At 39.2% G+C, this 27,970-nt stretch overlaps 1 protein-coding gene across 2 annotated transcripts in view; it reads left to right on the plus strand.

Moving 5' to 3' along the window:
* Window positions 1-27,970, plus strand: part of HCN1 (hyperpolarization activated cyclic nucleotide gated potassium channel 1) — a 1,641,266-nt gene that overhangs the window by 891,752 nt on the left and 721,544 nt on the right. For both annotated transcript variants that reach the window (XM_044077699.1, XR_006365568.1), the window contains exon 3: window positions 19,582-19,743. In XM_044077699.1, coding sequence (XP_043933634.1) covers window positions 19,582-19,743 — 162 coding nt within the window. The remainder of the gene's footprint in view (window positions 1-19,581; window positions 19,744-27,970) is intronic.

The raw sequence follows: 27,970 nt of genomic DNA on the forward strand, positions 1-27,970 counted from the left end.
TGGATATCAATGACAAGAAACATTGGGGCGATGTTAGAAACAAAAGAGCTTAGGTGGCAGATTTTACTGCATGCCGACAAATGGCCTGGCTTTAATGACAGAATTTCTGTTACTCCTGTCCTAAAAGTAAAGGCCCTAGAAAGAAATAAAATAGCATAAAGAATAGGAATGCGCTTCGACAAAAGTATCATGAATTTATGCGTAGCCTTTTTTTAGAGTAGAAATATTGGAACACTAGAGAACGGCATTTAGAATTGTGTGTTTTTATTTGGAATTTAACATTTTAGTATATTATATGTTTTTTAATTCATTATGTATTTTTTAGTTTATATTTGAGAATGAACATTATGACTGAAGGGTTAATGGTTCTTGTTCTTGTTACTGCTAGTTCCTTGTGCCCAATCAGAATGAACTGTGCACTATTTAATTGCTTGTTTTAAATTATGCTTTTGTCTGATGAAGTTTACACTGTCTAAATGAAAGCATTTATGTGTGTTATTTTTACATTAAAAATTCAGAATTATATACTGCTTTTGGAATTTGGTGTTTGTGGAACCTAAATCTGCCTGCTTGTATATTTTCTTGGTTTGTCTTAGCTCATCTTGTTCTTCAAGCCTAGACAAGACTTTAATCCCCCCCCAAAAAAACCTTAGTCAGCACCTGTCACCCCTGTCAATGAGGGACACAGATGGAACCCCTGGGACCAATCTGTGGTTTCCCATCCACTCATCAAGGTTGTGCTTGAAGAGGGTCAACGATGTACTCTGATATGTATGGGGAGTCTATTCCAGACATGGGGAAGCCTCTGTGAGACAAACCTGTCTCTTCAGCAGGTCTTGTTAATGCTGCATATTAGATTTAGGATTTTCTATCAGGTAATGCGCAAGGATTTAGACTTATGGATATGGAGCAGGGTCCAAGATTGCCTTGTAGGCAAGACACCTCTGAGCAATCTGCATGATACCGAGTAGACTGATAGTGATCTGAGCCTGACCACATAGGATAGGTGTTGGAACCATGGATTCTCTTTGTGAGTTATTTCTGTGGCCTTTCCAGCTAGTGCAGGTTTTTGGAGAGGTACATACCAAACAGGGCATTGTAATCAATTATTGGCCTAATGAGGGACGAGTACAGAGAGGTAATAACTTCCTTTTTTCTGGATGCAATACCTTTACTTATGAGATGAGCCAAGTAAAAGGCTTTTACGACCACTGCTGCTATATGTTGGACAAATGTGAGATTGTTGTTGTCAACCTGTGTACCCAAGGTCTCTCACCACAGATTGTGTGCTTAGGGGGGTTGCCATTGAGGTGGTAATCATTAGGGGCAGTGTTTTTGCCAAATGGTATGATAATACATTTTTTTGTGTTTACCTTAAGGTCATGACTAATAAGACGCTGTCCGGTTCGATTCTCAGCTAGAGCGTCTTCTGCGTGGAGACATGCATGAATGGGCGTACCATCATTGAAGGTTGTGTGTCAGGGCTGGTAACTCGGCACGTAAAAATCAACTACCAATCATTAGCGGACAGGAGTTCCACTGTGGCGACCGCTAACCGGGAAAAGCCAAAGACACAACAACCTTAAGGTCCTGACTTTGGCACCAGTCATTTGTTGCTGTGTGACCCTCTTGCAGTATATTAACATCATTTGGAGAGTCATTGACAGCACCCAACTTACATTCATCTGCAGACTTGGTCAGCCACAGGCCTTTAGTCTTTGCCTGGACCTCTGAGAAGTAGATGCCAAACAGTAGGGGTCCCAGAACAGATCCCTGGGGAACACCACTAGTGACAAGTCTGCTGTCAGAGGCGGAGACACCTATTTTGACCTTGTGGGTCCTATTGGTGAGCCAGCTGGCCACCCACCTGATAAGATGTGAGGTGCAGGACAAGTATCAGGGATGTCAAATGGGCCTTTGGGGGAGACAGGAGGGTGATGTTTGCACCAAATCTATCTGCTAGCAGGATGACTACATCAACAGGAGCAGTGTAAGTGGTACCGTTAAGAACTAATTCAGAACAAACTGGGCTTTGCCATGGAGGTTCCTGATGTAACTGAAGAAGGGTTTGGTTACCCTTTGTTTCAGAGGCTAGTTTTGATTCATAATTGGTTTTGGAAGTTTTCAATAGTGATTTAATTTGCTTGTTGAGGCTAGGAGGAAATGTCTCCAATTGGAAATTTGTGCCTTTTTCCCTTGGACAACAGTTTCTTCCTTTTGTTTTAAAGCCTCTTGATAGAGGATGTCCACCAGATAGGTTTGTGTTTCCTTGAGGAACAGGTTTTCATTCTGTTGAGTATATAGAGTCCATGCAGTTATACAGGAGCTTGTATACTGCATTGGCTTCCTGTCCAGCATAGTTGTCTGCATCTTCTGATGGAAGCGGTGGTGTGAAGCTATTGATACCCTCCCTTAGAAGGTTGTAGTAAGCTTTTGAGAAGTTTTTTAGCCTGTTCACAGCTGGGGTGAGGATTGGGCAGGATAGAAGCTTTGAATGAGACAGACCAATGGTCTGATCTCACCAGGGAAAATCTTACTATAGGGGTGGTGCAGCGGTCACCCATGTTGGTGAGAACCATGTCCAGAATGTTATCTCCCCTTGTCGGGGATGAGACGAGCTGATCTAATGTGTTAGAACTGATGAAGTCAAGGAATCATTGGGTGAGTGCATTAGTGCGCAACAGTGAAAAATGTAGTCAAGTACTAACATTATTTGAGAAGTACATAAAAGTGATAACATGCACATCTATCTGCCATGTGTGACCACTGACTTAGGCAAATAAACAAGTCAATTTTCTGAATTGTCCTACACTTTCAACAGTAGCAGTTAGTGCTTACTTGAGACCAGAGTACCACAGGTTCATATGGTCACAGGTCTGGTGAACAAGCTCAAGGCTTATCGGCAGCAATTGTGGAATTTGATATATCAGATCCCATGTAATCCTCCAGTTCTTTCTTAAACATATCTGTTGATGGTCTCAGTTTAATTGACAGGGGAGTGGTTTTGTTCTATGAGAGTTGAAGATGTCACATTTTATGGTAGTGTTTATATATCTTTTATTAAGGGTAAATGTTCCCTTGTGTTCATGGGGTCTATATTAGATAACCCAAAGAGCAAGTTAGCTAACGCTCACATGAGAGAAAACGCCGGGAATCAAATTCCTTATTGTGGGGGGCTGTGCCCCCCACACCCCCGCTAAATATGTATTCCAACTCCGAGGTTACACTACAGTGAAGAAAGGGCAAATATCCCACTCCTCACTGTACCCCGACCCCACAAACCCCCTTTCAATTCCCGGCGTTTTCACTCATGTGAGCATTTGCTAACTTGCTCTTTCAGTTATCTAATATAGACCCTGTTCACATAACAAGGAAGTACTCTAAGAAAGGAGTTTCAAAGAGTAAGGGCAAATGCTCAGTATGTCAAGCATAGCTCTTCTTTAAGAACAAAAGATACCGTGGACAGAGAAAAAGTTGCAGTCTCTCCTCTGAGAAAGCACTGACTTACAGAGGACAGACAAGGATGCAGTCTTTGGCTATAAGGCAAGCACTGAAGACCTTGAATTCTCTGCCTGTGTAATTTCTTTACCATATCCATCAGTTTAGTGCTGCTGCAGAAAGAAGGCTCCTTTCCATAGTACTACATCAGTCCAAATGCTGCAGTCCAAGACCAAGACTAATGCAAATATAGTCATATTTAATCAGAATTAGAAATACATGCTGGGGCAATAAAAGGAGTAGATATTCCACTGTATTTAGGGAGTTAAGTGAAACAAATTGTGCACTTATTCAGTTCCATGACAGGAGAGGTCATTAACCCTGCAGGAGGTAATCACTGTGAAGGTGTGTGTGTGTGTGTGTGTGTGTGTGTGTGTGTGTGTGTGTGTGTGTGTGTGTGTGTGTGTGTCTGTGTTTGTAGGTACCTGTGCAACTGCATAGCATGGTTTGGCAGGGAGAATGTTAGTGCAGTTACCTGTAACTGCACAGGACTCAGTTCCAAGGTAAGATCAGCTGTTTCTCCATGTGGCTCTGTCTTGTCTTTGAATCACAGTAGTCTCCCATCACATGAATGAGAATTTCAGTATTACCCACACAGTACTGGTGGTGGTATGCTTTCTGAATCTTGGCCAAAGACTTCAAAACAATGCTGGTTTCACAACAATTACCAGAATATTTAAGGCAAACTTGAAAACATTTAGTAACTAGACATAAATAACATTATTTACAGTACACAAATATATATGTCAGCCTTAGTTAAAGTGACAGTTCAAAATAAAAAAATGACAACCTAATGTAACATTGGTAGGTTAGTAGACCACCTTCACTGAAACTGGGTAATGTTCAGACAGAATGCAATAATTAAGGTGGTTATACTAATTTTAAATTCAGCCAGCCTGCATAATGAAGGACAGGAGCAGGGAAAACAGGATGAGGAATAAGTTTATTGAATAAATGGTGTAAGCTACAGTTGTTACCTTGTCTAAGCAAAGTTGCAACAGTTCATAAACTTCTGTTATAAAAGGATTGTAATTAGATGCAGTATCAAACTAATCAGGAGATTTGGGAATTGACTAGATATCCACTGCTAGGAAAGAGACACTGTCTGTGATAAGACTCCTGCTACTTAACGCTATGCGCTTGCTAGATGGTGTTATTTTTTATCACTTTTGAGAAGCAATAAAAACTGTGCATGAAAAACCTTATGTGGAAGGAGTTAGAAATACTGGGAAGAGAAAGACTTAATGTTCTGTAGTGGTAGTTTTGGTCATCCTTAGCAGCTTAACTGTAGGTGATCTACTGGGATAATGCCAGCTAAGCAGAAACTCCAGGTCAGAAGACAACCTTTTGCATTCAGGAGAAATATGTTATCACCCAGTCTGAGCCATTCAATAGAAATTAGACATTCATTCTCATTTGCTTCTATAGTGCTTTCTGGTATATTTCCACTTCTCACAGTTAGCTCATAATTGCATCCTGACTTTGTTTGGAGCTGTCATCCCTAAATCAAGAAACTTGTGAGTTAGTCATATGCAACATATAAAAATAAATTTTCTTTGAAATAAAATATCACTAGGACTGCTTGTCTAGATTGTCCCACAGAAGAGAGATTATCATGTGCTTTTGACTTATTGTGACTACTTCCATATTTACATTGACATTTTAAAACTAAGTGAGCTACATATCACCGAGGGGCATACGGTGAAATGTCATGGTGAGAAACTATAACAGTATATTACCAGTGGAGCAGTGGAGATATTGCTAACTGTTTGTTAACCTTCATTAATATGGCCAAATCCAGTTAACTTACAAACATACTAGTATTTGGTATCAGCTAAAACCTCAGATAATGATAGATGACTATCACAGGCATTTGCAATGTAAATTGTACAGCTTGAGAGACACTGAATTTTGTTTAAATTGCTAATTATGCATATAAAATAATTCTTAACATTTCTGTAAGTATCTCAAAAAAAGTACCCTGAAAAGAATTGCTTATCATCATGTGATGCCCATGCACTGGCCCAGCAATCAAAGAGCCTCAATCTTCACCACTAACACCAGTGAGGGGTGTCCATATAGGGAAAGGATAATAAATACACACACAGTAAAGTACAATTTCCCTTAAGAGCACACAGAGATAACAGTCAGTCTGGGGCTGGTTTGTCCCTTTCTCTCCAGGTCCCCAATAAGACTCCCCACTGGCACAGCTATAGGGTCTAGATCTCAGCCTAGTGGGAAGCTAAAACCTCCAGCACCCTCTCTGTCCAACCAGTGCTTCATGTCCCTCCCCAAGTAGCTGACACACGCACACTTTGAGATAAGAGTTATATACAACCACACAGACACTCCTGGGGAAGGCTGTCACAGGTTCTCCAGCTGTACCCCTTTTACCCAGACTATACAGTTGAAATCACTGCCACCACCCAGCTAATATTTATGAGGTACTCAAAGGCCCTTAGTAATGGGTATCCAATTATTACTGTGCAATATTATTATCCAAATGGTAAGTGTGACTGAACAGAAAGGCTTATTTGGAATGACGTCGTACAGTATCACTATATACATGCAATGTACTCTTAGAGCTTAAATTATCTCTACACAAAACAGCCACGGATGAAAGGTTTAAAATATTTAGTAATAAATAATAAAAACACAAAACAATATTTCTTACTACACGGTACTAGTCAACAGTTCAGAGATCACAGAGAAATGTTTAAATTAATACAGTACAAACGTTCTGGCATCACAAAAAAAACATAGTCTAATCTTCCTAATTCCTAGCTATTTCTAAGAGAAACACTGAATTATAAGATCCTACTTACATACAGAACGACAGTGCTGGTGATGTTGGATGTTCTCAAGACAAATGCTCTAATGCTCTCATTCTTTCTGTCCTTAAATTGATAACACAGTACCATGGATTCATTTCAGATTACATAATTTATCTCTGGTTCCCAGGCTAACAGACTCTCAGAGCTTAATAGCCCCATTGATCTTGCAGCTAGTCAAGAACCAGAGCAATAGAAAAAATTATACATGCAAATTCTACCCATTAACTCTGGCCTCAAAACAGTAGGCAGAATTCCTTCATCCAGACAAATCGGCTCTGAGTTTTGACATCAAAGAATTAACTTGTCAGCTTTGTTACAGCAGAGTGCACTGCTGTTACATTTTTGCAGTTACACATTTAATACCATTTTTCCCATTTAAGAGAACAACCCTGTGCTTGTATTAATATTTACAAATGACAGAATTATCTAAAAATTCTACCTGGCTATGCTGGCAGCCTTCACCTATCTTCACCCCCCCCCCCCCCCAGAGAACACAAGCTAGTTTTTCAAGTGACCCTTGAGAAACATTGCTTGAGATGGTTAGGTATATCTGATTATACCTTACCCCATTCCCTGCCTTGAGTGCACATCTGCGTTGGCATTGCTAATCCCACTGTGGTGCTGCACTGACATATCATATGCTTGCAACCCTAGGTACCATCTTAGCAACTTGGCATTTTGCTGGCTGGCTCTGTGTAACAATGTTAGGGGGTTGTGATCTGTCACTACAGTGAATTTACTTCCATACAGATAAGGCTGACGTTTCTGCAGTGCCCACACTGTGGCTCAACATTCCTTTTCTACTGTTGTATAGCATTCCTCCTGGGTTGGAGCCTACAAATGAGATAAATCACTGGGTGCTTTTCTCCCCCTGAAGACATTTGGCTAAGTACAGGCTCCACCCCATGGTTTGAAGAATCCACCTGCACAACAAATTCTTTGCTGTAATCTGGACTGGCTAACACAGGGGGTCCTCCCAAAGCTTCTTTAAGCTTCTGGAATGCCTGCTCACATGCTGTGGTCCACACTATCTTATCTGGCCTGTTCTTCCTTGTCAGGTCTGTGAGGGGAGCAGCTATGGTACTATAACTGGGGACGGATTTTCTGTAGTACCCTGCTGTCCCCAAGAATGCCCTCACCTGTTTTTTGGTAACAGGTGCAGCCCATGCCTGAATGGCTTCTACTTTGGCAGATTCTGGCCAGCTGTTACTACTCCCCACTCTATGTCCCAGGTATGAGACCTCTGCCATACCCACCTGACATTTGCTCGGCTTAATGGTCAACCCTGCCCTCTGTAGTCTGTTCAGCAAATCCCTGACATGTTGAAGGTGCTCTTGCCAGGAATGGCTGTAGATGGCAATATCATCTAGGTAAGCAAGGGCAAACCCTCCTGCTCCTGCTAGGATATGACCTACCAGCCTTTGGAAAGTTGCTGGGGCATTTTTCTTCCCAAGGGGAATCTGTGTGAACTCATACAAGCCAAAAGGAGTCACAAAGGCTGATTTCTCTCTAGCACTGGGAGCCAAGGGCACCTGCCAGTAACCTTTGGTAAGATCAATGGTGGTAAGATACTTAGCCCCACCCACCTGCTCTAGCGCCTCATCTGTCCTAGGTATGGGGTAAGCATCTGACTCTGTGTGACTATTTAATTTCCTGTAGTCCACACAGAACCTGGTGCTGCCATCTTTCTTTGGCACCAGCATCACTGGGGAGGCCCAGGGATTGTTGGACTCTTGAATTACCCCTAGTTCCAACATTTGCTGTATCTCCTCCCTTAGAGTCTGTTTGACTCTGTCAGGCACCCTATAAGGGGCCTACCTAGTAGGCCTTTGGGGTCCTGTAGCCACCTGGTGCTGCACCAGGTGGGTGCACCCTGGTTTCCCAGTGAACATGTCCTCAAACTCCTGTAACACTGCTCAGATTTCTCAAACTTGGGTAGGAGATAGCTGCTGGGACATTGCTTCCCCTTCCACTGAGGTGTCAGTCCGAGCCTCATTGAGGAGATCAGTCCCCAGATCTCCCTCAGACTCCTCCTGCAAGCCACTGAAAATGCTCAGCACAAGGGCCTCCCTATCATGGTAAGGTTTCATCATGTTAACATGGTACAATTTGTGCCCCTGCGTCCTGCCTAGCAGTTCCACCATGTAGTTAACATCACTTAGCTTTCTTATCACCTTGTAAGGTCCCCCCCCAAGCTGCTTGCAGCTTTTTGTGTCTGACAGGTATGAGAACCATTACCTGCTGACCCACAGCATACACTCTAGCTTGAGCAGTCCTGTCATACCATACCTTTTTCTGTTGTTGGGCTTCTGCCAGGTTCTCCTAGGCCAAGCCCATGAGTTCCCTGAGTCTTGTCCTAAGGTTTAGGACATATGCCACAAGAGAATCCTTGTGAGATTCACACTCACCTTCCCACTCATCACGAATTAAATGTAAAGGTTCCCTCACCCGATGCCCATACAGCAATTCAAAGGGTGAAAAACCTGTGTATTCCTGGAGAACTTCTCTGTAAGCAAACAACAGATGGGGCAAATATTTGTCCAACTCCCTCTTACACTGGTCTGCAAATGCCCGTAGCATGGACTTGAGTGTAGAGTTTAACCTCTCAACAAGACCATTAATCTGGGGATGGTAGAGGGTGGTCTTCAGGAGCTTCACCCCACAGTACTTCCACAGACAAGCCAGCAGGTCTGGCATGAAATTGGCACCTCTGTCAGTCAGTTTTTCTTTTGGGAAACCTACACTGCTGAAAATCTTTAACAAAGCATTTGCCACATTTTCTGCCTCGATGGAGGACAGAGCCACTGCCTCAAGGTATCTTGTAGCATAATCTTCTACCATTAGGATATACTTTTTCCCTGTGGAATTTGGGGTACTCAGAGGCCCCACAATATCCATAGCTACCCTTTGAAATGGATCCTCAATCACAGGCAAAGGCATCAAAGGAGCTCTCACCTTGTCCCCTGCCTTGCCTACCTTTCGGCACTGCTCACAGGTCCTGCAGTACCCTATTATATCTCTGGAAATTCCAATGTTTTATGCCCATCAGAATATGTCTCTTTTCTATGTATTGTAGTGGCATACATTCCATTGATTTTATTTTTGAACAAGCGGACATCTAAATAGTCCATATAGTCCAAATTTGTGACCCAGGTAAATTGTAGGAAGGTAGTTGTGGTGTTGCTATAATCCAAAAACTGGTCCAAGATGGATTGGGAGCCATTCCAAATTAAGCTAATGTCATCCTGGTACCTATAATACATTTTAATTTGAAGATGATAGTCAGACCGGAAAACAAAATGCCTCTCCCAGTATGCCATAACCATATTTGCAAATGCCTCACCACAAGCAGATTTCATGGCCACGCCAGTTGTCTGCAAGAAATATTTATTGTTAAATGAAAAATAATTGTTGGTTAAAACCATCTCCAACAATTCTAAGATTAAATTAATTCTCTCCTGGTTGACTTTATGCACAAGTAGCATGTCAGAAACCCACTCAAGACCTATAGACTGTCGGATGACAGTGTACAAATCTCTGATATCTATAGTAACCAATATGTCCTCTATGTTGTATTCAATTCTATTAATCTGTTCTAAAAAGGTCCAGGAATCCGTGCATATTCAAGTTTCCTTTTGTAGTATTTTCTTTAATTCATAATCCAAATATTGGGCACAGGTCATTGTAATGGAATCCCTTCCATCCACCAGGGGTCTCATAGGAGGATTTGAGAGACCCTTGTGGATTTCGGGGATACCAAAAAACACTGGAACTCTTGGAGTGATTATATTCAAATAATTGTATAAAGAAATATATTTTCTTCTCTCTAAGAATATATCATTTAATTGGCCATGGATCTTTTTGTATGCCTTGTTTATTTCATTAAGGAAAACTACCCTATAGTTCTCTGTATCAAGGATACTCAGCATTTTATCACTATATGTAGAAACGTCCATGACTACCACACCACCCCCCTTGTCTGGTTTCATGACCCTTACATCCTGCTTTTGCAAAAGTGCCAAACTGTTGCGTTCCACCTGGTTAATGTTAACCACATCATGACCTCCCTTGTAATTATTTTTATTCAAATTGTACAAATCAAACTCACACAATTTTACATATATTGTGAGTTATCTAGGCTTGTAAGGGCCCCAGGTCCATTAGCCCAGTCACCTCCTATGATCCTATGAGTTTGAGCTGGAGGTAGACAGGGTCAATGGGGTTGGATGGGGTGATCACTGGCAGCATTAATAAGGTATAACATTATCAATGTTTATTGTTTTACCTAACAATCATTCTAGTAACTCAGATCTTGTTACTGATTGAGGCATATGCCAGTATATATTTGCATATGTATGCATATCTGTAGATGCTCTGACATTACTACAAACTGAGTGGTGTTCCTATGTTTTTCTAAATCCATGTAAACACTGTGGTACCAATACAGTACTGACACCTGTCCAGCAGGTTCCCAGTGATTGGAGAAAAGGTTTCTGTAGGCCTTTAACGGTTGTTTTTCAGAACAGAGTCAACATATATAAGGCTGGGTACAGTATATGCTGGTCTTCTGTCTAAATCCTACATAATTAAACAATTATGTAGGATTCTGCAAGTGTTCTGTGAACATCCGTAACTGTGGTACACTGTGCCATATTGGCCATTGTGAAGTCTCTGTCTATCTGTTGTTTCTGAATCATGTTAATAATGTTTATCATATTGATCACAGCTGCAGTAGCCTTGGCTATATGGGTTGTATTCTTCCAAGGATATAACTGCCATCCAGCCTTTTAAGGTTCAGGGCATCTTCCACACACCCAAACTGTCAGGCAGCTCAAGCAGAGCTAACAAAAAGACAAGCTTAGGTGCCAGGCCCTTCAGAGCTTTACTGCCACTGAAGAGTACACTCCTCTGAGGCTTTCAAGGATCAATGGTCAGCTTGTGCTATTCCTTTGCTGGGCAGTTAACTTCCCTTTGTGGAAAAAAATTCCACTCAATAATTTTTATTTATTATTAATACTTTCCTCTTCAGAAAAGTTTTGTAAAGCTAGATGATTCTGTTTTAATGGATGTCATGAGACTGTAGTGTACTATTAAAAAGGAGTGGTCTTTTTTCTGTCAGTTTAAACGTTGTTTAAAGTACATGTAAACTGTTTTTCTTTAGAGAAATTGCTTTTATTTTATTTTGTGGGGCTAGAAAGTGAATTAAAGTGCTTTTTCCTGTGTTTGTGAAAAAATGACTTTTTGAAAACTTTTAGCTTTTATCAGCATTGGCTGCTTGTTTTCCTTGAGAAAGAAGCACCATTTTTGGCTTGACTATGGCACAATCTGTCAGTCCCACAGCTGGCCCATCTTCCAGCAACAAAAAGAAAAAGTTAAGGAAACGGCCTTTGCCATTACAGCAGGCTAGCAATTTGCCTTGGCTACAGGTGGGTGACTCTGCTTTGGCTATTAGTTTTCCTTAAACCATCTTTAACCCCAGATCCCTCTAGTGAAGCACCTATAGCCACTATGGATCAGGGTTGTTGGGGCATCCTCAGTGGGCAAGTGAGAGACACTCTTGTTGGTTTTGGGAAGTGGAACATGGAAGGCTTCCTTTTTGTCTAGAATAATGTGTCCATCCTTGAGGAAGCTGCTGTTACTATTAATAACACTTTTGGCCACATTTTCCTGTCAAAATGAAACAGAAAACTAAGAATGAATCTAGTCCTCAAATTTCCTTAGAAAGAAGTAGTTTATTGTGTCTAGCTCAGGGTTTAATTCAGGCAATTGATCCTTCTTGTAAAGTAGTTTCTGGTAAAATAAATAAATACCTCCTTTCCTGAGCTGATTCAATATTCTGAATATGGGTAAGAGGATATAGGGATAGAGGCAGGATTTTCTTCTCAGATTTATGATTCAGACTCCGAAGAGAGCTATTTTACTTACTCTTCCTGTGGAAGGTTCTCTTTCTCTGAGACTGTTTCTAGAATGTGCCAGAATTTTCAGTAGGAAAACACTGAAATTTCTCAGTTCCCCGGAAAACACTATAACATGTTACAGACTGAATTTCTGGAAACTGCACCCATTCTTCCAGTTTTGTCTGCCTTGGTGTTTCCTTGCACTACTGTCTGCAATTTTCCTGACAGTCAACCAACTGCCCCTAAAAGACAAAGAGATGTATAGAGTTCCTTAGTTCCCTCATTTTCCAGATTTGAAAGGCATTATCTAAATCCTCATCCGATTAAGAAACAAAACTAAACAGTCTCAACAAAATGCAGGTAAAGTCATTTAAGAAGAAATGGCAGGAGGTTCCAAAAAGAATTCTCAAAACTCCTGAAATCGAGGACAGTTGAGTTAGTCAGAATAACTGCTTAAGAGACTATATTCCTTCCTTCCACCCTGTCAGACTCTTATTTCTTTCAGAAAGTCTGAATCTCCACTTTTCTCTTTGGTAACAGATAGCATCAGACAAATGGGTTCTAAAGATCATTCCTCAAAGTTACAGATGGCAGTGGGAAGACATTCCTCCTTTCCAGGGGATAATTCCTAATCCTCCGGACCAGACTCTTTTGTTTCCAGTTGTCCTTCAGCACATGCTGTCCAAGGGAGTGATGGAATCAGTCCCCCTTCCATGGAGGGAAAGGGATTTTATTCATGGACAGAATTATGTCACTTCACAGCCTGTCACCTCTTCTTCTTTATTCCAGTTTCCCTTTAAAAGATGCTTATAATCATATTCCTATTCAAAAGATGCTTATAATCACATTCCTATTCATCCAGACTTCAGATGTGTTTTAAGGTTTTGTGTGTATTGATTGCATTATCAGTTCTCTCCCTTATCCTTTGGACTACCCACTGCACCAAAAATATTTACAAAGAATCCAGCTCCAGTTATAGCTCTTTGCAGGCTACAGAATATCCACATTTCCATATTTAAATGACTTGCTTATCTTTACAGAGTCTTTTTCAGTGTCTAGAATCGCTGTCTTGGGTGAGAGATCTCGTATACAAGCTGGGATTCAAAGAGAACAACCAAATGTCTTTCTTGATTGTTCACACAGGGCTGTGACTCTGAAATGTCCACTAGACAACACAGTTCCAAGACCTTTTCTTCCACAGGAAAAATAGATTTATATTAATATATGTTTTTATGGTTCTTTACTCAAACTTTGGTCACTGTGAAGGAATACTTCAGAATTTTGGGTCTCATAGCTTCTATGATTTTCATGATACCCTTGGCTAGACTCCATATGAGAAAAACACAGTGGTTTCTGATGTCTTTTTGGTCATAGCATCAGTACCCTTGTCTTTTCAGATCATACTAATGGTGTGTGTCAAAAGAGAAATCACTTGGTGGATACAACAGATATTCCTAAATTCAGGTCTCCACTTCTCCCTCCCTGTTCCAAAGCATCAGACTTTATTTGGCAGCAGTTTCAGGAGGGATACAAAGTACAAGGTGTGTGCGACACTAAGGAGAGATGCAAGCAAATAAATGTAAAAGAAATGCTTGCCTTGATCAAAGCACTCAGCTCTCTGAATCGTTTTTGGTCACTGGGACTTCTTCAGGTTGGAACAGACAATACCACAGTCATGTGATCCAACAAAAAGCAAGGGGAATCCAGGATGGACCCCCTTGCAGATTAGCCATGTTAGCTTGGGATATAGCTTCGCAGTACAATCTCACACTATGGGCATCCTGCATTCCATTAGTGTGAAATTGTTTGGCAGACAAGCTGATCTGAACAAGGTTAGACCTTCACAAATGGAAAATAGATTAGGGGTCTTCCATGATTTGATCCATCTGTCAGGATTTCCTCAAGTAGACCTCTTTGTCTTCTTTCTGAACTATCAACTGGCAAAATTCTGTTCGGGGAATCCATGCAAGAAGGCCTGGAAGCCAGTTGTATTTTCTTTTCCTTGGGTGGGAATATTCCTGTATGCTTTTTCACCCTTTCAACTAATATACAGGGTACTTCTGAATACTCACAAGGAATACCCCAATATCATTGTGGTAACTCCCTTCTGGGCCAGGCAACAGTAGTTTCCCTTTTTTTTGGAAATGGCCAAGGCAATTACCACAAGCTCTCACTGAGATTGGATCCACTCAGACAACAACAGTAGTATTCAATACACCCCAAAACCAATCAACTTAATTTAACTACCTGGACGATACGGTCTTAATTCTTTTAAAGCACCTGTTACTGAGGCCGTGCAGCAGGTATTAATGGAGGCATGAAAGCCTGTTACTAGAAAATCATATATTAGCAAATGAAAAAAGTTTTCTAGTTGGTGCCATCAACACAACCAGCACCCATTCAGGACTCATTATTCTATAGTTATAAAATATTTGTGTGAGTTACTATTCTATGGCCATTCTTACTCCTCTGCCCACGTTTATTTATTGGCCATTTCAGCATGTTTGCCCATGGATTCTCCTCTTTCAATGCATTCTCATGTCAAAATATTTTGAGAGGTGTTTTGCATAAGAGGCCTTGAAGAAAACCAGTGGCCCTTCATTGGTGTAGATCAGAGAGCACGTGCTATGTGCTGTATCTTTAAAAAAGCACATGAAAGACTGAGAATGCATGTATAAATATCAAGCACGTGCCATTCCTAGTGCCATTTTGAGAATGCAGCCAGAGAGTAAGCATGCATGATTACAGCAGTTAGTTTGTATATAAGTTACTTAAGTTAAGTCAGAAAACTTCTATCATGATGTGTTTGTATAAAAGAAAGCTGCTTGAACAGAACCCATGAAGAATCTTCTACTGTGTCCAAAGTAGGAATGTGACACGGTTTCAGAAGTAGGATCACAGAGACTTAAGTTTCGGAACCATGAGGTGCAGAGATGACAGTGAAGTTAAACTAAAAGAAACGAGCACAAAAAGGAGCCAGAAAAGAAGCAAAGGTAATGAGAATATGGACAAACTACTTATTTCATAATAAGGACAAAGCGGGCATTACAAAGACACAAAACGCATTATTACACATGGGGAGGAACAAAAGACTTATCAATTAAGGGATATGTTTAAAGTAAAGGGGTTTGATGAAACGATTAACAGAAAAGTAAAATGAGTGTGTTTAAAGGCAATATGAGCATGTTTAGAGTAAAACAAGCTCAAGAAAAGTACAATGGGCTTGAAAAGAGATTAAATGAGCAAAACTGAATATAATAAGGGCAAAAAGGGCACATTAAGAATAAATGAAGCAAGGCGACTGCATGTTTTGGCAAAGTGTTGTGTTTTGGCGTAACTATGGCTTCGTATTGTATCAAGGGTATAACTAAAGTTATTCAAAGTATCTCAGTGTGTCAAAGTGCTTACAGTGTGTGCTTATTACTCTGCATGTATTTCGAAGAGTTGCTTGTGTGCAAAGAGAAGCTACTTCGTGAAGTGCAGTCAAAGTTAAGCCATTTCGAAAGTTCTTGTGCTGAGTTTGTCTATTTGCAAAGTGCCAGCATTACAGAGTTTCTTGCAATGTAGAGAATTGCTTAGAGAGGTACTGCCATTATGGGGAAGTTTCAGTGTGTTGGGTACAGTTTATTTGCAAAGTGTCATTACTTCGAAATGTTATTGACCGAGCTTCTCCTGCCCAGTTCATTCACATCGTAGTTATTTGAAGTGTTTTTTAAAATTATGATAAATTACTATAGCAATGCAATACTTTCAAAAGTATAACAGAACCCTAAGAAACTTATTTCACAAACTCCAATTACACAGATTCTTGCATCGTGTAGTTATTTGATGTGTTTCTTATACTGTTAAGTAGTGATTTTGTGCAATACAGTAATTTCAAGAATATTACAGTGCCCGAGAGATACTTATTTTGCAAAGTTTAATTACACAGAGACTCACTGTGCTATTGAACAAAATTAAAAGTACTGACATAAACTTCTGGACTATCTGTATGTGTATGTGTTCATGCTTATTTGCAAAACCCTTCATTGGTATGTGTTAATATGGCAGATGGATTTTGAAATCCCTTACCACTTGTATTTGATCAGAATATTGCAGAGAATTGGAGAATATTTGAGCAGGAGTATGATATATTCATACAAGCAGCTTATTCAGATAAACATGCATGCACCAGGGCATTCAAGTGTAGAACTAATGAGCAACTCAATGTGGCCAGCAGTGCAAAACTTGTTGCTTATGGAGGTGAAGAGATTCAGACTGAAGGCTCAGTGATGCTTTCATGTTATTTGGCCAAGAACTGTTACAACTTGTTATTCTATGGAGTTGGAAGACCAGTACAGTCTTTATTGGGTCTCACAGATAGTTTGAGAATTAATCTGCTTTCATTTACCAAAGAAGTTCATCACGTAAGTGTATCTCCTAGTTCTAATTTTTCAGAAGCCATTTTCGCAGAGTATGCTGATGTTTTCGAGGACAGGATGGGCAAATTTACAGTAGTTTATTCTATGAAGTTAGACCCAGAGATCACTCTAGTGGTCAGACCAGCAATAAGAGTTCCAATAGCCATGCAGGACAAAGTTAAGGCTCAGATGGATAAAACTGTGCAGCAAGGTGCAATTTGTCCAGTTACAGAACAAACTGAATGGGTGTCGTCCCATGGTAGCAGCTCACAAAAAAGGTTCAGATGAAATCAGAATATGCATTGACCCAAGAGATTTGAACAAAGCATTTAAAAGACCATATCATCAAGTACATACAGTCAAAGATGTTGCACCCTAATACCAAATGCCACTGTTTTTTCAGTCTTGGATGCAAAGAGTTCATTTTGACAAGTGATACTTGATCTCAAATCCTCATTACTAACCACTTTTCTTACTTCATTTGGCATTTAATGATTTCTAAGGATGATATTTGGAATAAATTCTGCAAGTGAAGTCTTCCAACGTGCAATGGAGAAATTTTTTTCCAGTTATCCTTGTGCCATTATAGTAGATGATTTATTGGTTGGAGGCAATAGTGAAGCAGAACATAACAGGTGTTTTGCATAAGAGGCCTTGAGAAAACCAGTGGTCCTTCCTTGGTGTAGATCAAAGAGCATGTGAAAGACTGAGAGTGCATGTATAAGTATCAAGCACGTGCCATTCCTAGTGCCATTTTGAGAATGCAGCCAAGGAGTAAGCATGCATGATTACAGCAGTTAGTTTGTATGTAATTTATTTAAGTTAAGTCAGTAAACTTCTATTGTGATGTGATTGTATAAAATAAAACTGCTTGAACAGAACCCATGATGACTCTTCTATTGTGTCCAAAGAAGGAGAGCAGCTCTAAGAATCTTATTTTTGTGTTGGAGAAACTAACTCTTGCTACATAGCTAACCTGGCTGAGTTGAGGTTCTTAACATGGGAAACAGTTTAACTGATTGCCCTCACCTCTGTAGAATAGTATCTGAGTTGCAAGCTGCTGACAAGTCAACTCTATCTCATTTTCCACAGGGACAGGGTTTCTTTGAGAACTAATCCTTCTTTTATGCCTGAAGTGGTATCCAGGCTTACTTTAAGACAAATTGTTTATCTCTCTGTTTTCCTTCCTGATCTCAGAAATGAGGGAGAGGGATAATTTATACATTTGATGTCCACAAACAACTCAGGTACTTTCTTGAAAGAATTAACAGAACTAAATCTTTCAGATCTTTGGATAAAATGTTAATTTCATTTGAAGGTAAGTAGAAGGGACAACCTGTGTCAATAAAGACTACTTCCTAATGGTTGCCTAAGGCTATTACCTTTTGTTATACTCACTATAACAAAACTATTTCAGGCAGGGACAAGCCCACTCTACCAGGGCCTTGACTTCATCTATGGCTTTTTGGAAAGCATTGGATTTTAGAAGTATTCTAAACGATGCAACTTGGTCCTCGGTACATACATTAACAAAGCTCTATGAGCTTGATTCCTTCGCTATGCCTAGATCAGTCTTTGCAAAGACCATTCTTCAGGGAATCCTGGACACTTTTCCTTCCACCTTCCAAATGTAGTAAGCTAGAGGAATCTACCCATGTAGCTAAGGTGCTTAATGTGATTTACATAATACAGTTGTGTAAGTAAAACTTACCGTAACAGTACATGTGCAACCGGTGGTGTAAACATTGACTGTAGACAATTGTCACTCTTTAAGTAACACCTGACCCATGTGCAAAAATGAGAAAAAGTGACTGTGGACAGATGGATCACATTTGCAGTAGCCAGTCCTTCTCTCCAAACCCCCCCCCCCCTTTTTTCTGGTGTTTTGTTTATGCCAGAATGTGGTTATTTATTTTCTGTTCCTCCTATCATTGCCCTTTCAGGGTACAGCCTTCCTCTCTCTCTGTTGGCAGGAAAGCTCTAAAGGGTTTGCAATGCAACCTTGTCATTTAGTCAGGTCAGGCTGATTTGCCTGACAGTTTGGGCACATTGAATGTGCCCTGATGCTTTGAAAGCTGTCTGGATGTTGTATCCTTTGGAGGATATAACCCATATAGCTAAGACTATTGCAGCAATGAAGTAGATTGTCTTATACAACCATCATTTTTAAAGGTTACTTACCCATTAATTAACCCTGTGCAGTATGCGTAATGCTTCTGCATCACTTGCCGAAACAATTGCTAGCATTAATCAAAGCATTACACTTCATGTAGCACTGTGTGATACAACCGGTATTTTGGTACTTACACAGTGAAGTGGACTCATGATGCACTAACAATGATTTTCTTATCATATGGAACTCTCACATTTTACTAAGAAAATATTGTTAACTTCCACTGGCAGACATTTTCTTAATTTGTTTCTTAAGAGCATGCATTAGTAATTAATTTTGTTTGTTCATGCCTCCCATTTGTTCTGGTAGGTAGAAATGATAGCATTGTTTTATGATAATATTTTTAGAAAGATTTAGATTCTTATTTTACCACAGATTCTGCCAAATTATTATAAGCTGGAAAAGTCTGATTTTGCAATATGGATGCTGTTTATGATCTTCGAGGCATGCCCCTGTTACAGCCTGCCGAGATATGGAAGGAGTAGTGAGAAAGATTTAATTGCTGGTGGCAGTCTGAGTTCATAGTAATTAATAAACACACTAATCATAGTATCATCCTAGTTTTAGAAATATGTTTTGCAAAAATTTGTGTTAGCTGAAGTATTTTTTTTTTTTCTCATTATTATTACAATGCTGTTTATCAGGCCTGTATTACTACGTGTGACAAAAGAGAAATACTTTCCTTTTTCTTGGAGAAGGGTCATTTGATATGATCCATGGTGATGCTTCCACCAGAGTAATGACCTCACTAGCTTCATCTTTCTCTGTCATTTTCACAGATCTTCCATATGACGTATGATCTGGCCAGTGCAGTGGTAAGGATCTTTAACCTCATTGGAATGATGCTTCTGCTTTGTCACTGGGATGGCTGCCTCCAGTTCTTAGTACCGCTGCTTCAGGACTTCCCACAAGATTGTTGGGTGTCCCTAAATGGTATGGTTGTAAGTATTGTTCATTTTTCATTGTGCTTTAAAATATTTGTATTTTTAATTTGAGATGTAGTGTCAGTATAAATTCCTGTATTTGGTTATTAGAAATAGATTCAGTTTCTATCAGCTTTTTAATATATGTTTTATTTAAAGAGTAGTCACTTACTAGGGTGTGAATTATAGTGAGATTTACTTCTGATTGGCAAGGTACGGTCTCGTGGTCTCATTGGTGAAGCTCATGGGATCAAATACTTTAGTTCTGCCCACAAAGGAGTAAATCCCACTAAGCAAGGTATAAGTGTTTTTTAGTAAAATCTGCAATGATGAAAAATCTTACGCAAGCACAATATGTGTATTCAAGGTAATATGATAGCTGGCTGAATTTATTTTCTTTATTTTCCTTGTAGAGAGAGAGTGTGTGCACATGCATGTGAGCGTGTGTGTTTATATATAGTTGTGAATGATATGACGGATACTGTGAATTCCTGTCAGTTGATGTAAATATCTATTGAACTGCAGCAAAGAAGTTACTGATGCAGGAGTGAGACATCATACATTTATCCATATGACATTTTTTGAGAAAACATGGTGGTATACCCAAAAGATGAATGGACAAATAATAATCTTAAAATTACTTTCACTTTGATCATTTAGTTATATGCGTTGTTATACTGTGATCATTTAGTTATATGCGTTATTATTCTTTGATACTTATTCTGTTGAAAATTATTGTAGCAATATACTATATTTGTGCTTTGCATTAGGATTCACTATATGTTTGGCATGATTTTGATAATGAGTCTGAAGTCCAAGTGAATAAACCTTAAGCTCAAAGTCAGTGCATCGCAGCACAACCCTATCCCAGGCATTGTATGTTGTTATTATACAATGGCTTTAACATGTTTTATTATTTTTTTTTATTTTATCATGTTGCTTAAATTTATGTAATAAGGTAATTATTTTAAGAATTGTTTTGTATTCATTTCTTAAAAGTTATCGGCATAGATTACATTTCAACTTATGCTCTGTTTTAAAGAATATATTGCTTATACTTATATAGCATGCATTTTTTAATGTTTATTATAAATGTTAGGAAAAAAAGATATATACAATTTTGAGAAAAGTGCATTTTTCATCCTCTGTGTGCAAGACATGTAAGTAAATCTGGACTGCTCAAATATTAGGAAGAGGCAATGCCATTAGAGCTATAAGGTCTTCACTATGTGTCAATTACCAAATGGTCAGGTGCTAATTTGCCAAGTACAGCTGAACAAATTTGTTTTCATCATAACACATATTATAGCGAGGTAGTTATTGTAAGGTTGTTGTTTCTATGAGACTGGTTTGAAACATTTTTTGGGGAGTTTCTTCTTTTCCCAATGTTGTGCATCTGTTGGTTTGGTATACAAAGTTTGGAGTTAGGGGGCTTATGTAAACTGTTTTCTTGATCAGTTGTGATAAATTTTTCCTAAGTGTATCTTGATCATTCATGCAATATTTAACTCTAAGTTTTACTAGCTTGGACACTAAGTAGATCTTCATTAGGCATAATACAGCAAAGGAAATTGGGGGATATCAAAGTAGTTGCTCCACTGTTAGACCAAATAAAGGAGCAGTAATTATACCAGAAAATATATCCAATGATTTGTGGGTAACAATTGTTTTTGAAATTTGAAACAGATTTAAAAAAAATGTTAGAAAAGTTATAACTGCAAAAACTTTCACAGTTACTTGCTTTTAATAGACCAATGCTCAACTTTTTTGGTATTGACATTGGCTTTGCCATTTACTATTGAAAAGAACATGGCAGACAATGTTTCCTTTTCTGTGATGATCTATTAAACTTGTGGCTACCACACTTTTACTTAGAGAGATTAAATGGTTAAACTAATATTCCTCACCCACCACTTCTAATGCAGGATTTAACCATGGCTGGTGCAGTGTATCATAACCCATGTACGTAAATTTAATTGGGAGCTGGTATATTAATAATTGCTGCCGCATCATGACAGATGCTAGGTCACCCACTGGATTGCCAAGTGGCTCACAGACAGGACACAGATAATCAAAATAAAAATAGGGGAAGTTACCTCCATAAACAGACCAGTCATCACTGGAGTCCCTCAGGGTTCTGTGCTGGGACCTCTTCTGTTTGGCATCTACTTTTCTTAAGTAAAAGCCAATACCAAAGAGCTCTGGCTGACTAAGTTTGTAGATGACTGTAAGCTTGGAGCAGTCACTGAATTCCCAAATGACTTGGCAATCCTGCAGGAAGGTTTCTCTCAAATAACTAACTGGTGCCAAAATCATGGACTGAAACTTACTTGCAAAAAAATCATTATTGTATCCTTTGGAAAGTTATCTATCCCAGAGAATGACTGCATTGACAATACACCCCTAAGTGTTGACCCAATTATTCAGGATTTGTGAACTTATGTGGATTGTGATGTAACTTTTGACCAACATGTGTCTATTGTTGAAAGAAAGTCCTTCTATATTGCTGTTCAGATCCATGTATCAAGTGGAATGCCCACAGATATACCTGCTAAGAGAATACAAGGCCTAAACAACATGTTCTATATGGACTGACTCAAAGCCCCGTTTCTGTACATCGTATCATACAGACTGCTAAGAGGTGACTAGTGTGTGGCATACAAGGCATCCTCCGACCCATTAATGATGCACATCAGCAAGTCTAATGCCATCAGAAATACTCAGTCTAGAAACCTAAACCTCTTCTGCAACATCAACATAATGGTTCAGAGGGACAGTATACTACTGCTCTGCAACAGACTCCCATCAACATAAAACAAAGTTCATCCCTATCCATGTTCAATTGCAACTTAAATCTATGGATGGGGAATGGTAAATTTACCCCAGGACTGCCCCCTGTACTACTAATGGACAGAAATAGCTTTATCTCATGCATGGGTCCCCTCAAATTATCTATGGTATGATCCCAGGTATTCTCATTAGGAGTAATTTATTTATTGACATTTGATTACCGACAAATTCCGACTGGGTAGAAGTCCATTTTCAGTGGAGACTCAGGGAGAAAAGCTCCAAATAATTACAAAACATTTTAAGAACAATAATTTTACAATCTTCAAAAATAAAACAAAAATATCTGCAGTTTAAATAATTATAACAAATTAGACATAATATAAAACATTGATTAAAATTTGATACAAGGTATATGACAATCATTCAATATTTAGAGAAATTTTAGACAGTTTGTAGATAAAGGAAAGGTAAGTTAGCCTAATAGAAATAAGGATTGCAATATGAAGCGAGGGGGGGAAACTGGCTTATGGTATATTTAGAGAGAAAGTCAGGGAAGAGAATTAGATAGCAGTAAGGAAGTAAGTGAAGAAGGGAGAGTAAGGAAGTATAAGGAATGAAAAGATACCTGTTCACATTTAGGGATATTGTTATATATAATTATTGACCATGGAATGGGTAAGACCAATCAATGAGTAAATGGAATAGGTTATTTTGAGCACAAAATGGGAAACTGGCTAAGCTTAAAATGGCCCACAAGGGCAGTTAGCCTAGTACTTCCCTATGAATCTATATTTTATTTAGAATAGCAGAGAATGAATGAATGAATGAATGAATGAATGAATGAATGAATGAATGAATGAATGAATAAAAGAAAAGGGATATTGTTTATTTATGCACTCATTATTTGTCAGTACAGAATGGGATTTTTTTAATAGACTTAAATAACTGGTCACTGACCACTTAATTGCAAAAGTTAACATGTTTTCAGCTGTCTGCTGAACAGATCTTTTAGCAGTGGTAATTGTAGATTCACAGTGCTTCAAGGACTTTCTTTACCCCATTAAATGTTCAATTTGAGGGTTATATTTAGAAGTGGTGTATCATATTGACTTACCCATGGTTAGGCAATTATCATTGGTATTATATGCCAGAGTTATTCTCAAGATAAGTTTTACATTTTTTTTTAAAACTCCATTGTATAATGACTTTTCTTTTGTCTGAGGGATGTTTTCAGAGATTCTTTGAACCAGAAACATCTCTTCTGTATAATAAGCATGTGTGCTTCAGTAATGTTCCTTTAGTGATTTTTATAACTATAGATGTTGTTTGCTGACAGTTGGGATGTATCCTGGCCCTAGGATACCTTATGTCTGGCCAGTTTACAAAAGCTTGGGCCCCTTTCTCTCATGTCATATGTGCTAGAACATATGGACATGAATATTTTGGGTACCTTATTGCTGCCAGTCTGTCAGCCATAAGAACTTTGCTGCTTTCATTTGTTGTAGGCAGGTAAGCATCCCTGTTGTGAACCCTTCCTATTTTTTTTTCTGATATTTTGTAAAAAAAAAAAAAAAATGTGCATTTCATTTCATTTAGGAGATGGAAATGAAAGCGCTGTCATGAGATCTCTTATTATTTGCTATATTTAGGATCTGACCATAATTATAGAGAGTGCAGTGTTAGACTTTTGTCCCAAAGACTATCAAAAGTTGTTTAGCTTGCCTTAAGCTATATATTGAAAATAAATGCCTTAATGATCTAGCATGAGGGAAGATTGTGTCTAAGTTGTCACTTTTGGCTGTCCTTCAGCAGAAGTGTAAAAAGCTTAGAAAACCAAAATAAACACCAGTTTCTGTCATCTAGTCATAGTCAGATGTCACTGTTGAGATGCATATGGAATCTGCAGACTGTTCAAAATCTTTTCTTGTTCACATGTGGAAACCATTCTGCAAGCCAATAAAACACAGGACTCTGGCTATTAAGGCTGTGAAGGAAGTATCGCTACTGGCTACTTCTGAAGGACCATGAGGAATCCCATAGTTTAATAGCAAACACAACTGTGCTGATATTTGACCACTGTCTAGTACAGGTAAAGAGATATTAATTGCTGTTTACATAGTATTTATTTATATTGCCATAAATGTCGTGCTTTTCTAAAGCTTGATAACCAAGTAGCACACGCAGAACTGCTTAGCTACATATGAAAGCTCTCACCTGGATCAGCAAAGCTCAACTAGCAGGATGTGTATAACTAGAGTGTTTACTGCAATATTGTAAGTTGTTTATAAAATATTACAACCTTAATAGTTACTGTGTTTACTCTGACTTAAAAAATACACTTTGAAATCTAGAACCTAAAGAATACTACTACTACTATAAAATAGTTTGTGATGAAGAGCTTGCCATTTATACTTCCTTAGTTACCCCTATGCTTCCAGAGATACGTACATTTGTTTGAAATGTGAGGACATAATTTGATCCTATAAAAAGCTTAGGCTCCACCCATTGAAAGTTGCAGTGCAATTTGCAGAGTTCTATTGGAGGAAATTAGTTAAAATCCCTGCTGTAACCCAGCTGTGGTCTCACTCGAAACTTATAAGGCCTCTAAAGTTAGTTACCTTCTTCAACAGTATTACCAAATGATAAAGACAGTGGGGCTATGGATAGGTATTGAAAAAAGGTATACACCTCTGCCACTATTTCTTTCTGTACCATAAATTACTCAGCCTACATTATAAGATTCCTGTTGTCTGGTTTTGACAATAAGAATACATTTATTTCTAAATCTCCAGTTTTTCCTGATAATTTTCCTGATAATGTTAAGGACAGACTTTTGGATGCCCTGATAAACAGGGAAAATCTCTTCGGAGCGTCCAAATGCAGGATTTTAAACAGCTACTTCTCTTCCTTGTCCCAGGTTCCAGATGAACTAACCTTTTATGTCTGTTTACTTGTACCACAAAACCCAAAACATTGAAGGATCCAAGGGATTATTTTGCTGGCAAAAGCTCCATCTTAATAACTACATTCATCCCTCCCCCCCATTCCACTTCAACCATCTACATCCAAACATTCAGGATTATTGTCTCTCTGTCTTCTTGTTTTGATGATAATAACAACAGATAACTGGGTAATGAACATTGTGAACAATGGGTAAAAGGTACTCTGGGATTTACCTCAAAATCCAAAGTACCTTCAGGCTGACTATACCTAGTTCTTCCAAATTTACATAAAATATTTCATCAAGGAAACATAAAATGTGTCTTGCCCATCAACTAGGAAAGGGGTTTTGTTTCAGACTTTACATTACCCCAAAAAAGTAGGGACATGGAGACCCATTCTGGCTTATTCACCGTAACTTCATTTCTAAAAATGCCAGCATTTAAAATGTTAATGCTCAAAAGCTTGCTTCCCATGATCCCCCCTCCCAGACTTGTTATTTGGTTATCTTGGATCTAAGGGATGCTCAGCTTCATGTTTCTATTTATCCAAATCACAGACATTTATTTGCTTTACCATTTCATCTTTCTGCAACTCCAAAAGTCTTCACAAAATCCTGACCCCTGCAGCAGCATCCTGCAGACTCTGTGATATTCACTTTTACCCTTACTTGGATGTTTCTTGATCCATGCCATTTCACTTCAAACAAATCTTCAGGCTTTAGAGTTCACAATCTTTTTTCTCCTTTATCTATGTTTTACCCTAAACCTAGGGAAATCGATCCTTTGATCGTCGTAAAGCCTAGTGTTCACGAGATGTCTACTAGATAATCCCAGCATGATTGTTTTCCTTCACCAGAAGAAAATACCATTTATGATGACCTTGTGTCTCTTTCAAATCTGAGAATGACCTCTGCAAGACAAATTTTGAGAGCCCTTTGGTACATGGCATCAACAATACAGAAGACACTTTTGCCAGACTCTTTTTAGCTTCCCCAAGTCTTTTGGGTTCCTAATTCCATGGCGAGAATGGACCCCATTCCTAAGTAAAAGTATGATTAAAGGTCATGAAATTAGTATTGTTTCAGTCTTTGATATTAGCCAGATGTGCTCTTTACAGCACGAGCAATGTGCACAATAATGACTCTTTCATAGGTTCATAGGTTGGTACTAGGCTATCGGCCCTAGGGCCTATACAAGCCTAGCCATAACAATTCCCTGGCTATTTCTTCCCACAGTATTTACTTCCCTGGATCCCTGTCTTGCAGGGCAACAGACATGATCCCTGGGGTGAATTTCCTACCTCCTATCCAATCATCAAGGTTGCTTTTGAAGAGGGTCAAAGAGATGCTGTGCTTGACATGTATGGGCAGTCTATTCCAGAGTCTGTGGAGTCTCTGGGTAAGGAACCTATCCCTCCAGCATGTTTTGTTCATTGTGATGACAAGGTTTAGATCCCTGGAGCATGTGCCTCTGAGGGATTGGGATTTCTTTAAGTGCAGCATGTCCAACAGCTCTGGGTTTGACATGGCCTTGTATGTTAAGCAGAGATCCCCTCTGAGTAGATGATTTGCAACAGAGTATAGGTGGAGTTTTTTTTAGATGGTCAGCATAGGGCATCTGCTTTAAGCCTGTGATTCTTTTAGTGAGGTATTTCTGTGGCCTTTCCAGTTGTTGCAGATGTCTTGAAAGGTACATACCAAACAGGGTGTTGTATTCTATAATGGGTCTAATGAGGGATGAGTACAGTGGGACAATGCCCTCCTTTTTTTTGGATGAAAAGCCCTTAGTGATGAGGTGTGTCACATAGAAGGATTTCCTAACTGTTGTGGCGATGTGGTTATCGAAGGTGAGACCACTGTCCACCTGTGTCCCTAAGTCTCTTATCACACTTTTGGTGTTTAGCATACTACCACCTATGTGGTAATTCATGGATACATGTTTTGTCCAAAGGGGATAACTATACATTTCTTGGCATTGAGCTTCAGACCATGGATCTGGCACCACGCATCTTTTTTTCTGTAAGGCTCTTTTGTAGAATATCCATATCATTTGGAGATTCAATAATGGCTCCCAATTTGCAGGCATCTGTGAATTTTGTTAGCCAGAGTCTCTTAGTGTTGGCCTGTACTTCAGAGAAGTAGATGCCAAATAAGAGCGGTCCCAGGACTGAACCCTGAGATACTCCAGTTGTTACTTGTCTGGAGCTGGATTTGGAATCGGCTACTTTTACAGTGTGGGTTCTATCAGTAAGCCAGTTGGCAACCCATCGTATGATGTAGGGATTAATGCCCAGCTTAGTAAGTTTATCTATGATTCCAAAGTGTGGGATGGTGTCAAAGGCCTTGGCGAGGTCCAGATAGGCTGTGTGGACCACCTTACCCTTGTTCACAGCTCTGGAGAATGATTAGAAGAAGTCAGTCAGGTTTAGGAGACAAGATCGGCCCTTCACGAACCCAAACTGTTTGAGGTCCAGTGTTTGAAGGTTGCTAATGTCTTTGTTTATAAGTTCAATG

This window comes from Protopterus annectens, chromosome 1.part1, assembly GCF_019279795.1.
Source record: "Protopterus annectens isolate FY-2018-M chromosome 1.part1, PAN1.0, whole genome shotgun sequence".
In the NCBI taxonomy this organism is placed as follows: Eukaryota; Metazoa; Chordata; order Ceratodontiformes; family Protopteridae; genus Protopterus; species Protopterus annectens.